Source organism: Rhinoderma darwinii, chromosome 5, assembly GCF_050947455.1.
Source record: "Rhinoderma darwinii isolate aRhiDar2 chromosome 5, aRhiDar2.hap1, whole genome shotgun sequence".
Classification (NCBI taxonomy): Eukaryota; Metazoa; Chordata; class Amphibia; order Anura; family Rhinodermatidae; genus Rhinoderma; species Rhinoderma darwinii.
In genome coordinates, this window is record NC_134691.1 from 76,696,764 (window position 1) to 76,710,093 (window position 13,330).

The window sequence follows — 13,330 nt, forward strand, 5'->3', positions numbered from 1 at the left end:
CTTCAGCAATATAAATTTTAACATTACTCCTGTCTTTTACACAATGCAAACATTACAGGAATGTAAAGCATCTGACTGGTCACCGTTGGCACCATCATTGTTCTCCTCTGCATAGTGCCTATTGTGTTTGAGGCTAAGTCTAGGTTCATAAACCCTATTTACGGACGGAATTCGGGTGTTTTAACCTCGAATTACATGCGCCGGCAAACATAATATGTCCATCTCTAAACTCCTGGAAAGCTTGGTCTACTCTCGCTATCTATCTGCTAACTCTCTTCCTGACCTCTTACAATCTGGTATCAGCACTCTACACTCTATGATCTCCTGATGGATAAATCTAACGGCGCAACTACTCTATACTGATTCTTCTGGATCTGTCTGCAGCGATCGCACTGTAGACCACCAACTCCTACTCAGAATGCTCCACTCTATTGGCCTGTTGTTTTTTTTCCTACCTCTCTGAATGCTCGTTCAGGATATTATTTACTTTTCCATGCCAGAAAAGTTGCGTAAAACTCTTAATAAATTTTCACATTGTGTTTCCATCATCTACTTACCTACCTAATCCTAATGTCTCCATTTCTGTGTGTGGTACTACCATAACTCCTAGGCAGTATGGTACGCCCACTGTCTTGGGGTTATGTTGGACTCAGATATTTTCTTTACTCTTTATATTCAATCACTTGCCTGCCCACCTGCAACTGAAAAATTTCTCATGAATCCGCCCTTTTCTTACTGTGGAAATAGCCAAAACTCTCATTTTCGCACTGATTCACTCTTGTCTTGACAACTGTAACTCATTAATAATTGGTCTCCCCCTCACTAAACTCTCCCCTCTCCAAGCTATCAAGGTGGGCTCAACCCCTATACCAATGCCTGTACATCATACCAGTCACTGCACTGGTTGCCCATTCCCTTCAGAATACAATTTGAACTTATTGCTCTCACCCACAAAGCTCTCCACAGTGCTGCACTTTTTTACATCTCCTCAATCAACTCTGTCTACCACCCTGCACTCTACATTTTCCAAACGATCTAAGACTACTATCCTCCATAATCCAAATCTACCACTCCCGTCTACAAGACTTTTCTCGTGCTGCACCAGTTCTCTGGAATGCGCTATCCAGGACAATCCTATTAATTCCCAACATCCACAGTTTAAAGCGTGCCCTCATAACACATCTTTTTAGACAAGCCAACCACATTCCATAAATTGACTCGTGTCCTTTTTTCATTATTGTTCCTTAATGCCTGCCTTACATTCAACAGTATCCCCAACTCCTTGCACCATAATGCACTTCAAATCCATTATACACAAATACTGGCTGTGTGACTGGATCATGCAGCTTTATGTGCACTACCCTATTTTGTATAAAAGATGGCTGGATGATTGTACAATGTCCCTTGAGTCACCCCAATTTCCTCATAGATTGTAAGCTCTTGCGAGTGAGCGCCCTCACTCCTTGTTTGAATTGAATTACTTGACACTCTGTAATGTCTGATTTTGTTTGTACATGCTCCCTCTGAATTGTAAAGTGCTGTGAAATATGTTGGCACTATATAAATAAAGACTACTATTATTATAGACAGAAGGTATGGAAGGAATTAATATAAAATCAAGCATTGGGAATTGTGCTATGAATGTCCTGTAGATAATTCCTTGATCCTGGATACCAATAAGGCCTAGTTCCCATCAGGATTTAGCCCTATATTTAGCGTGTATGTCGGGAAAGGTCCCAACGTACACACTAAACGTGTCGATAGAGCTCCATTAACCCGACTTGGACCAAAAGAGTGGTCTTTTAGCCTTCGTTGGGCTGGTATATATCGCTGTACCTTTTTTTTTAAGCATGGTTAGCGTAGAACAATATGCTATTCCATCCTCACGGATCCCTAAATAAAACAAATATCGTGCGGAGAAAGGACGGGGCCTTTAACTAAGAAGTCCTCAGCCAGAAGATGAGAGACATTTATGAACAATGACATCAGGGGCCTCTCCAGTCCCGGAGTCCTTGGCCAGAGCGCCTGGCGAAATCACTTCCCAGCCAGAGCACGTTACCAACATTCCGGCATTGCAAAGCTCATAACCTCACTATACATACATGGACAGGGATATCAGGGACTTCTCCAGAGCCAGAGTCCCCATCCAGAGCGCTTTTGGCACTCTGGCCTGGAGACTCTGGCATTGTAAACAGGGGCGTAACTAGGAGAGACTGGGCCCCATAGCAAACTTTTGACTGGGGCCCCCCCTCCCCTGGGTGTCACACAACCCCCCCCCCCCTTGTAGATAGTGCCTTTTTTACAGCCCCCCCTCTAGATAACGCCATACAGCCCCCTCTGTAGATAGCGCCAAACAGCCCCCTCTGTAGATAGTGCCATACAGCCCCCTCTGTAGATAGTGCCATACAGCCCCCTCTGTAGATAGCGCCATACAGTCCGCGCTGTAGATAACGCTATACAGCCCCCTCTGTAGATATCTACAGAGGGGGCTGTATGGCGTTATCTACAGGGGGGACTGTATGGCGCTATCAACAGAGGGGGCTGTATGGCGTTATCTACAGGGGGGACTGTATGGCGCTATCTACAGAGGGGTCTGTATAGCGCTATCTACAGGGGGGACTGTATGGCGCTATCTACAGGGGGGACTGTATGGCGCTATCTACAGGGGGGACTGTATGGCACTATCTACAGAGGGGGACTGTATGGCGCTATCTAAAGGGGGGACTGTATGGCGCTATCTACAGGGGGGACTGTATGGCGCTATCTACAGAGGGGGCTGTATGGCGTTATCTACAGGGGGGCTGTATGGCGTTATCTACAGGGGGCTGTATGGTGTTATCTACAGGGGGGACTTTATGGCGTTATCTACAGTGGGGTCTGTATGGCGTTATCTACAGGGGGTCTGTATGGCGTTCCCTACAGGGGGGGTCTGTAGGGAAAGCCATACAGCCCCCCCTGTAGGGAACGCCATACAGACCCCCCTTTAGGGAACGCTATACAGCCCCCCCTGTAGGGAACGCCTTACAGCCCCCCCTGTAGGGAACGCTATACAGCCCCCCCCTGTAGGGAACGCCATACAGCCCCAATCACTCAAAAAAATGCGACCTACAGTGTGAAAAGACAAAAGACATGTATCCCCTATCCACAGGATAGGGGATACATGTGTGATCGCTGGCATTGATAGGGAGAGCGGGGGACCGAAAGTCCCCCGAAGTTCTCCATCACTCACCTCTGACTTCCGGTGTCTGCGCAGCTCAAGTGTGACCGGCGCTCCATTCATTTCTACGGAGCTGCCGACACAGACCCTGGAAGTCCGAGGTTTGTGATGGAGAACTTCAGGGGACTTTCGGTCCCCCGTTCTCACTATCAATGCCAGCGATCACACACTCACACACGTATCCCCTATCCTGTGGATAGGGGATACATGTCTTATGTTTAATGGCAGAGCGGGGAGATACTCCCTGCTCTGCCGTAGTGTTCCGTGGCATCGCGCTTTAGCAGCCATAGCGGCAGCTAGCGGAGCCTCCGGCCAAGGTGGGGGCCCGTGCCGGCAGGTGACACGGGCCCCCTCATGCCGCGGCCCCGTAGCAGCCGCTACGGCTGCTATAGCAGTAGTTACGCCCCTGTGTTAGGGGGAGTTCACACTGAGTTTTTTTTCGCGAAAAACGTCAGAAAGTGCCTCCCATTGAAATCCATGAAATTTTTCCTGCGAGCAGTAAAAACCGCATGCGGGAAAAAGAAGCGCAATGCCCTTTCTTCGGGCGTTTCTGTCTCTGACTTCCCATTGACAACAATGGCAGGCAGAAAATGCGTTTTTTGCTGCGTTTCCCTGCCCACGGCCCGATGGCCGAAAAACGCCACAAAAAAACGCAATGAAAAACGCGGGAAGTGTTCTACCGGCAGGTCAAAATATGCCTCAAAATTCCGGAAGGAATTATGAGGCAGATTTTTCTACATAAAAACTTCTCCCTTCTGACATGAACTTTTTAACTTCATCTACCTGTCCTCTGCAGTCTGCACGTCCTCCACCCGTCCTGTGTCTGTCCTCCGCTCATCCTATGAGTTCTCCGGCAGTCCTGACTGTACTGTCCAGCCGCCCGAAGTCTTACGTCGCACCGCCCCCTGTCCTCTCCCCTGCCTGAGCGCTCCTCCTACCACCAGCATCGCCGTCCTGTCCTATTCATCTGTGCCAGATTGGCAGTGCAGTGTAGCGGCTATCACCGGGCCCGGGCCCCCGCCCCCTCCCTCCCGATTGGTAGTGCAGTGTAGCGGCTATCACCGGGCCCCCGCCCCCTCCCTCCCCTCATGCCTAGTGTTGAGATGCTACTAGGCATGAGGGGGCCCGTGCCGCCAGGCCTGGCACATAAAATGTAATGTGCCTGTCAGGGCGACACGGGCCCCCCCATGCCGCGGGCCCCGTAGCAGCTGCTACGGCTGCTACTGTGGTAGTTACGCCACTGATTGTAAAGCTCTAGACATCACTGTCCATACATGGACAGGGACGTCAGGAGCTTCCCCGGGCACAGCTCTTCAGATAGCACTCTTCCTGGGGGATTGGGTGATGCCTATACAGTGGAATAGGTTGCCACCTTCCATTGGAGGTATACATTCAGACTGAAGACGTGGTGAAAAAACGTGATGTGAATGAGGCCTAATACATAACCCTGTGCTCTGCCAGTCACGTTACATGAATGTACACAGTAACTGGTGCGATCTGGTAGCTCATATGTATTTATTAGTATGGTAGGAGCTTTCTTTTATGTAATGTTCTAAACTTGCCAAATTATTTGTCCAGCAGGGTGTCCTACATGCTTTAGTATTTCACGCTTAACAGGCTTGCATAAGTGTAAGCCAGACTTGTAGTGTGAGGGCATGTTCACACGGCTTAGCAAAATACGTCTGAAAATACGGAGCTGTGTTCAGGCGAAAACAGCTCCTGATTTTCAGACGTTTTTGTAGCATCTCGCATTTTTCGCGGTGTATTTTACGGACGTTATTGGAGCTGTTTTTCAATGGAGGCAATGAAAAGCGGCTCCACAAATAGTCCCAAGAAGTGACATGCACTTCTTTTTTGCAGGCGTCTTTTTACGCGCCATATTTTGACAGCGACGCGTAAAATAACACCTCGTGGGAACAGAACACCGTAAAACCCATTGAAAGCAATGGGCAGATGTTTGTAGGCGTAATGTTGCAGTTTTTTCAGGCGTAATTCAAGGCGTTAAATGCCCGAATTACGTCTGAAAACAGTGCGTGTGAACATACCCTTACAGTGTATGGGGAACTCCAAAAGCCAATATATTTATTTCCATATTCCTCTAGTTTCTATATAGTGTACTTCTGAGGCAGGCCTTATTCTTCCAACACCAGGGCAGTCTAACAGTTCAGTCCATGCTGTAATAATTACAATTTACTTGGCTTGATAGAACTAATGTCGGTGTTGGTAGTATACTGTATGTGATAACATGGATAATATTGAGTAAGCTGTTGAGGCTGTACTGGTTGCTGTAAATATATAGTTCAACTAACTATATAAGAAATATCCTTCTCAATGTGTACTTACCTCTACAGTTTTACAAGTTTCTTCTAGTTGACTGACCACTGCTTGAATCCGATCATTACATCCAACCAGTATAGCAATTCCATCTGACAATTCAGTCTAGGCAATAAAAGACAGACACAAATCATTCAAGCACATATAAATACAGGGAGGGGGGAGGCGGATAAAAAAAAAAAACATACAGTACATAGTATTATCTTGTCTATGAAGAATAACAAGAGGATTTTATAGAAAATGTCGTTCCTACCTATCAAGGGGCCAGATCTTCGCACGGTAGCACAACTATTATGATATTATATCAAAAAAGGCAAATTTCTTTTAATTCCCACCAAGATCAGCTACTTTGTACAGGTATCTATTTTCTTTTGCAAAATAAACAGCTCCCTTTTGGTATTGAGATGTGTCATCTGTCCCTAACTTTAGGAAATGTCCCAGAATAAGCCTTGAATGTCTCTAAATCTTAGTTTTGTTCACCTGTCTGAATACTAAGTTTAACTTTTACTGTTAGTTCATTTTTATCATATTAAAATTACATTTATGTAATTGAATTGGTTCATTACAAAGTCAGAAAAAATAATAATTAACTTATTAAACTTATCCAAGACAGTAACCAAGAAATGTATAGAAACATATGTTCAGATATATATGCTTTGTAACAAAGAAAGGATTTTGAAATATTATAATCTATGTAGATGTCCTTTCCATGTCCTTTCCATGTGTATCCATTGTAGAGCCTATCCACGAAGATGAAAAGGAAAGGCCTATATACAGTGTAAATGGCACTATATTTCTTCCTTTATTACCAGCAACTCTTCCATCCAAATTAAAGTTGTTTATAATAGACTTTATGCCTCATGCACAAAGCCCTGTTACAGGTATACATGGTATTGAAAGACATATGAGCCCATGCTGTGCCATCCTGTGCCTCTGATTTTATACAAAGGCACTCAGAAGTTGTTTTCACACAGAATCCATGAGAAAAAAAAATTGTGCCAAACTCACAGGGGCACCATGCAGTGGCACATTGAATGCCTCCGTAGGGACTCTGCCACCGTACAGGATCTGTATACATAACATTGCCATGTGGTAGAGTCCCAAATGGCTTGTTCATGAGACATGTCATTGAAGTCACACCGGTGGTAGCCCAGGAGCTGGAGCCACCACTGATGTCAAGGATGAACGGGTTGCTAATTTTAAATGAGACATAATTGTGTGTGAGTTATGTGTCCCTAATGACATATCTAATTGTCAATAAAGTTTTCTTTTTCTATGGACTGCTGTAAGACCATTAAATCATATAGACAGTCATGTGCCAGCCCTCTGTAAAGGTCCCTAGCATAGTGATTCCCAACCACATTACTGTAGTGGACCCCCTGAAAAACATATTTTCACTTCTGGAAACACTTAATCCGATTCCTATTTCAACAAAGCTTGGTGTACGTGAGGGTAAAGCATTCTATCATCTTAAATTTTGTCCGGGATTCATTGGCTGCATGGGCAAGCATCTATGAGCAGGCTGAGAGTGCCATCCCTGCTGTAAAAGTGACAGCTCTTGCTGCTGCTGTCTTCTGGGGAACCCCTAACCAATTTCCAGAGGAGCCTTGGTTGGAAATCACTGCTCTACATACTTGGGTGCCAATATATATATATTTTTTTTACCACACTCTGCATATACAGTTAGGTCCAGAATTATTTGGACAGTGACACAATCTTCATGATTTGGGCTCTGAATGCCACCACATTGGATTTGAAATGAAACAACTGAGATGCAATTGAAGTGTAGCCTTTCAGGTGTAATTCAAGGGGTTGAACAAAAATATCCTGTGAAACATTCAGGAATTGCAACCATTTTTCTACGCAGCCTCCTCATTTCAGGGGTTCAAAAGTAATTGGACAAATTAACATTACCATAAATAAAAAAAAATTCAATACTTTGTAGAGAATCCTTTGCAGGAAATGGCTGCCTGAAGTCCCATGGACATCACCAAACGCTGGGTTTCCTCCTTTGTGTTGCTTTGCGAGGACTTTACTGCAGCTGTCTTCAGTTGTTGCTTGTTTGTGGGTCTTTCTGCCTTAAGTTTTGTCTTAAGCAAGTGAAATGCAGCTCGATCGGGTTAAAATCTGGTGATTGACTTGGCCATTGCAGAATATTCCACTTCTTTGCCTTAAAAAATATACTGTGTTACTTTCGCAGTATGTTTTGGGTCATTGTCCATATGTACTGTGAAGCGACGTCCAATTAACCTTGCTGCATTTGGTTGAATCTGAGCAGAAAGTAAATCCATGAACACTTCAGAAATCATCCGGCTGCTCCTGTCTTCAGTCACATCATCAATAAACACTAGTGACCCAGCGCCTTTGGCAGCCATGCATTCCCATGCCATCACACTGCCTCCACCATGTTTTACAGAGGATGTGGTGTGCTTTGGATCATGAGCCGTTCCAAGCCTTCTCCATACTTTCTTCCTCTCATCATTCTGGTACAGGTTGATCTTAGTTTCATGCTGTTCCAGAACTGGGCTGGCTTCTTTAGATGTTGTTTGCAAAGTCTAATCTGGCCTTTCTATTTTTGAGGCTGATTAATGGTTTGCACCTTGTGGAGAACCCTCTGTATTTGCTGTCATGAAGTCTTCTCTTCAAGGTAGACTTAGATACTGATACACCTACTTTGAGGAGAGTGTTCTTCACTTGGGTAGAGTTTTTTCTTCACTATGGAAAGGATTCTGCGATCATCCACCACTGTTGTCTTCTGTGGACGTCGAGGCCTTTTGGAGTTCACAAGATCACCAGTGCGCTCTTTTTTTTCAAGAATGTACCAAACTGTTGATTTTGCCACACCTAACATTTGTGCTCTTTCTCTGATGGATTTCTTCATTTTTTTTTTTCAGCTTAACGATGGTCTGTTTCTCTTACATTGAGAGCTCCTTTGACTTCATGTTGTGGGTTCACAGCAACAGCTTCCAAATGCAAATGCCATACCTGGAATCAACTCCAGACCTTTTACCTGCTTAATTGATGATGGATTAACGAGGGACTAGCCCATGCAGCCCATTAAATCGTTTTTTAGATAATTGTCCAATTACTTTTGGTCCCTTGAAAAAGAGGCAGCTACATACTAAAGAGCTGTAATTCCTAAACCCTTCCTCGAATTAGCATGTGAATACCCTGAAATTAAAGCTGAGAATCTGCACTTTAAGCCCATATTGATTATATAACTGTTTATTCAATATGTTTTGGTAAACTGCTAAAATGCCAAAACTTGTGTCACTGTCCAAATAATTCTGAACCTATTATTTCATGTTAAGAAATATACTTATAATGCACAAATTACATAAGATACAGAAATATGTGGCTTACCCTAGAACTACACTATAATCTGCAACCCTTTAACAGATATGTGTTTTTAGACTTTTGATATAAATAATTAAGTAACGTAATTGCTAATGTCTATAGCTTTGATCTATTCTCGAATTTAAGTGGGCTAGAAGTTACCATAAAAGAAATAGCTCTGTTACACACAAAAAGGAATAATCACCTTTTCAAATGGTGTTGCATTTTAATCTTACTCATACTAATTGTCTATATCAGGCCCAAAAATCACAAAAGACTGGCGGCAAACATGCAAATTAAATATAATTATCTTATTAGCTATACCATAGCTTCCCTTTATAAAATACTTATTCACATTATTTCTGAACAATATCAATAAAACATGAAGAGAACAGAATATGTACAAATACAGATATTATTAACACTTCTAGGCCTAGGTGTAAGTTCTATAACTGGGTCCTTCAACTCCTGCTGATGACATCACATTGTGCCATGTGATGACATCATGATATATAGAATCTTTATACACTATAAAAATGTTGCATTTCTATAGTGAGACTGTTATGTATTCTATTTGATCAGAAATGCGTTTGCAACTTCTACTACCCCTGATCCTTGTTATTACTGATCAGACGGGTAGGCAGGCAGATCTTCTGGAAAAGCTGCTATACACTCTGCTCTTATTTCTATGGCCTTTTGACAATGATCAACAGAAAATGACTCAAGTCTTCATGTGTGGTACAGATCAATAATACAGGGACCATAAAAATCTATGGAGACATAAAGAATCTCTGTGTACCTCCGAATTCACACTGAGGCATACAGAGTTTTTTTTTTATCGTGGATTAATATGGAATCTGTGAGAAAAAAAAAAAAAAGAAGTGGCATGCTCCATTACATGCCGTATTAGCTAGGTATTCTACCCTTGAAGCAAAGCATTGCAAGTTTGTCACTAGAAAAATCCACTACATTAAAAAACCTTGGATATTTGTCTAAACTCTATACACAATAAAAAAAAATAGACTTTTAGAATTAACAAATGTTTTTAGTGAAGGTAATATTACCTTTTGTCCCTGGAAAACGTGAGCAAGAGGGGCAACCTCACAATTTTTGTGAGCCCCAAATACTTTACACATGGAACATGTTGGCACCTCACAAGTCAGACAGTAAATGTTAATTTTTTCTTCTTCGTGTTCTTCGCACAATGGTTGGTCAGACTTTCTTTCAGGTCTGTGAAACAAAATAAATAAATGTGTTATATCATCATTATTTTATTAATGCTTTTTAAGTGAGAATTTGTTTTATCTTCGATAGTGATATTACTGGAATACTTGAACCTGTGGCGTAAAGATTTGCTAGCTCATTTGCCATCCACATTAATCAGATTTTACAATACTGTGTTGCTTCATGCTACCTCTCTTGTGTACGGCACAAGGTAATGGGCCCTTCTTGGGCCGCCTTGGGCCCTTGTCCTTACTAATAACACTTGTGTTTAACAGGTTCCCGACCGCTGGCCGTAAATATACGGCCAGCGGTCAGGGTCTCTAAAGTCCGCCGTATAGACTATTTACGGCGGCACTTCAGAGACTGTGCACGCGCGATCGCGTGCACACAGCTCTGTGCCCTGGCTGTTGCTAACAGCCATGGGCACTGGGCAGAATGTCAGGGGTCAATCTTTTGGCCCCTGAACATGTGATCGCTGTGACAACCAATCACAGCGATCACATGCATTTCTGCATAGAAAACAGTGTGCACGCGATCGCGTGCACACAGCCCTGTGCCCACGCTGTTACCAACAGCTCTGGGCACTGGGCAGAGTATCAGGGACCAATCTGATGGTCCCTGAACATGTGGTCGCTGTGAAAACCTATCACAGCGACCACATTTGTTTTATTTTGACTTTTCTGGCAGTAAATCTCCTGCCTCTTTTCTTCTCCTCAAACATTGTTTCAGTTTGAGGAGAAGAAGAGACTCGGGAGAATTGCTGCCAGAAGAATACAGTGAAAAAAAATACAGTTACACTAAAAAATTCTCTGTATAGATAGATTTCTATCTATCTATACAATCTATCTATCCATCTATCTTTTTTTCTATCTATCTACCTTTCTATCTTTTATTCTATTAGAATAGGCAGGTAGGGAGTATATAATTATATATATATCCACATATATATAATATATATAGCAATAGCGGTTTATTTTTTTTGTTAGCGGTAGTGTAGATATATATAGCAGTTAGTTTGTGTGTTTTATATAAAAAAAACAATAAAAAAAAAACAATTTGTTTAGTTAGTGTTAGTGTTAGTTACGTTATGGTGAGGAAGTTGTTTAGCGCCGAGGAGGCATACGCCATGCTGTGGTCTGAGTCGGAGACCGCATCAGAGATGGCGTCCGAGATGGAACCTGTTTTAGGTAGTGACGATGACAGCGTCACTTCAGGTTCATCTTCAGGGGACGTTGTCCCTGATGCAGTTGAAACTGCAGAACTTGAAAGCGCAGGGCCAAGTAGCGCTGTAGCACGGGACAGCCTGGTCCCTTCAGTCCAGGCTCTTGTATGGGCACCTGCCCCATCTTTTGGGCCTAGAATCCACGGATTTACTGCCACTCCTGGCATAACCGTGGACAATACAAATTTTGTCCAAATGGATTACTTCCATTTATTTATAACGGACGACATCCTAAATCAGATTGTCCACGAAACAAATTTATATGCCACTCAATATATAAGGCAGAAACCTTCATCCACCCATGCCAGAGATTGGACGCCCACCAATTTGCTGGAATTAAAATTTTTTTTGGGGCTCACCCTAAATATGGGTATTGTCAAAAAGCCCTCCATTAGGTCTTACTGGTCAACAAGACCCGCCCAAGCCACCCCAGTATATTCTGCAGTAATGCCCAGGTCTCGTTATGAGACAATAATGAGGTTCCTCAACTTCAATGACAACGCACAGGCCCCCTCAAGTACCGATCCAAACCGGGATCGGTTGTTCAAAATAAGACCGCTAATAAATTCCCTGAATAATTTATTTCTGCAACTCTACACCCCTGAGCAGAATGTAAGTGTGGACGAATCCCTCCTCAACTTTCATGGCAGACTTAGCTTTCGCCAATATCTACCTTCAAAAAGGGCAAGATATGGCGTTAAGCTGTACAAATTGTGTGAAAGCGGGTCAGGATATACCACCGCCTTCAGAATTTATGAAGGGCGGGACCGCACAATAAATGTTCCTGGATGCCCCCCTGATCTTTCCACCAGCAGTAAGATCGTGTGGGAGATAATGCAGCCTCTGCTTCACAAGGGGTACCACCTGTACTGTGATAATTTTTATTCCAGTGTGCCCCTGTTTAGGCATTTGCATGCTGCAAGGACTGGGGCATGTGGTACCATGCGCAAAAACCGAATTGGTTTTCCACAGCAATTAGTGGGGAAGCGCATGGTAAAGGGGGACTCCTGTGCTTATGCATCTGAAGAATTGCTGGCGGTCAAGTTCAGGGATCGCAAAGATGTGTATGTGCTAAGCACGATTCATACCGCAGGAACAGTGGCAGTGAGGGAAAGGGGGGCAACATCGGACAAGCACAAACCAGTGAGCGTGTCCCAATATAACAAGTACATGGGGGGGGGGTGGATTTAAGCGACCAGGTTTTACAGCCCTATTTAGTAAAACGCAAAACTAAAACCTGGTACAAAAAAGTGGCCATTTATTTGTTACAGGTGGCCATCTACAACTCATTTGTGCTGTATAAAAAAAACAGAGGCAGAGACACATACCTGGATTTCCAGGAGAAAATTATTGAAGGCCTCATTTTTGATGTTCAGGACACCCGAGAATGCCCCCAGTCTGAGGATGTCACGCGACTGACTGAAAGACACTTCATCAGTCGGATTCCCCCAACACCAACCAGAAGCAACCCCCAGAAAAAGTGCCGCGTTTGCAGAAAAGACGGGCACCGCAAAGATTCCCGATATTTCTGTCCCTCATGTCCCTCACAACCAGGCCTGTGCATTGAGCCATGTTTTAAAAAATACCACACTGTTCTGAATTATTAGATTTTAGTTAATTCGTTGAAAATATATTTGCCCTACATAACGTTTTTATTTTTCCCCTGATTTTACTCCAAGGGTGAGGGAGGGAATGGGTGGGTGGGGGGTGGATGTCATGTTTGCATATTCTCTAAAGTTCATCTGCTGGAGAGCTCCATTTGCATAAACCTGCAATTTCTTATTTTAGAAAACCCCAAAAAATAAATTCCCATTATACCCCTAGATGAATATTTTGGGATTTCTGCTTCAAGAGCAGATATTTTGGAAGTGTTATAGAAACTCTGTTGAGTTTTGTAAAACCAGCTTTGAAAAAAAGCGATTTGTGAAATAAGCTTCTTCTATCGTCCGCCCTCCTACTTCTCTATGTGATAAATAAGACGCACATATTTGGTATCC

The 13,330-nt window shown here is 43.3% G+C and overlaps 1 protein-coding gene across 3 annotated transcripts in view; it reads right to left on the reverse strand.

Moving 5' to 3' along the window:
- TRIM55 (tripartite motif containing 55) overlaps positions 1-13,330 on the reverse strand; it is a 140,613-nt gene that overhangs the window by 72,526 nt on the left and 54,757 nt on the right. For all 3 annotated transcript variants that reach the window (XM_075828304.1, XM_075828303.1, XM_075828305.1), the window contains exons 3-4: positions 9,952-10,117; positions 5,561-5,656 (exon numbers count right to left, since the gene is read on the reverse strand). In XM_075828304.1, coding sequence (XP_075684419.1) covers positions 5,561-5,656; positions 9,952-10,117 — 262 coding nt within the window. The remainder of the gene's footprint in view (positions 1-5,560; positions 5,657-9,951; positions 10,118-13,330) is intronic.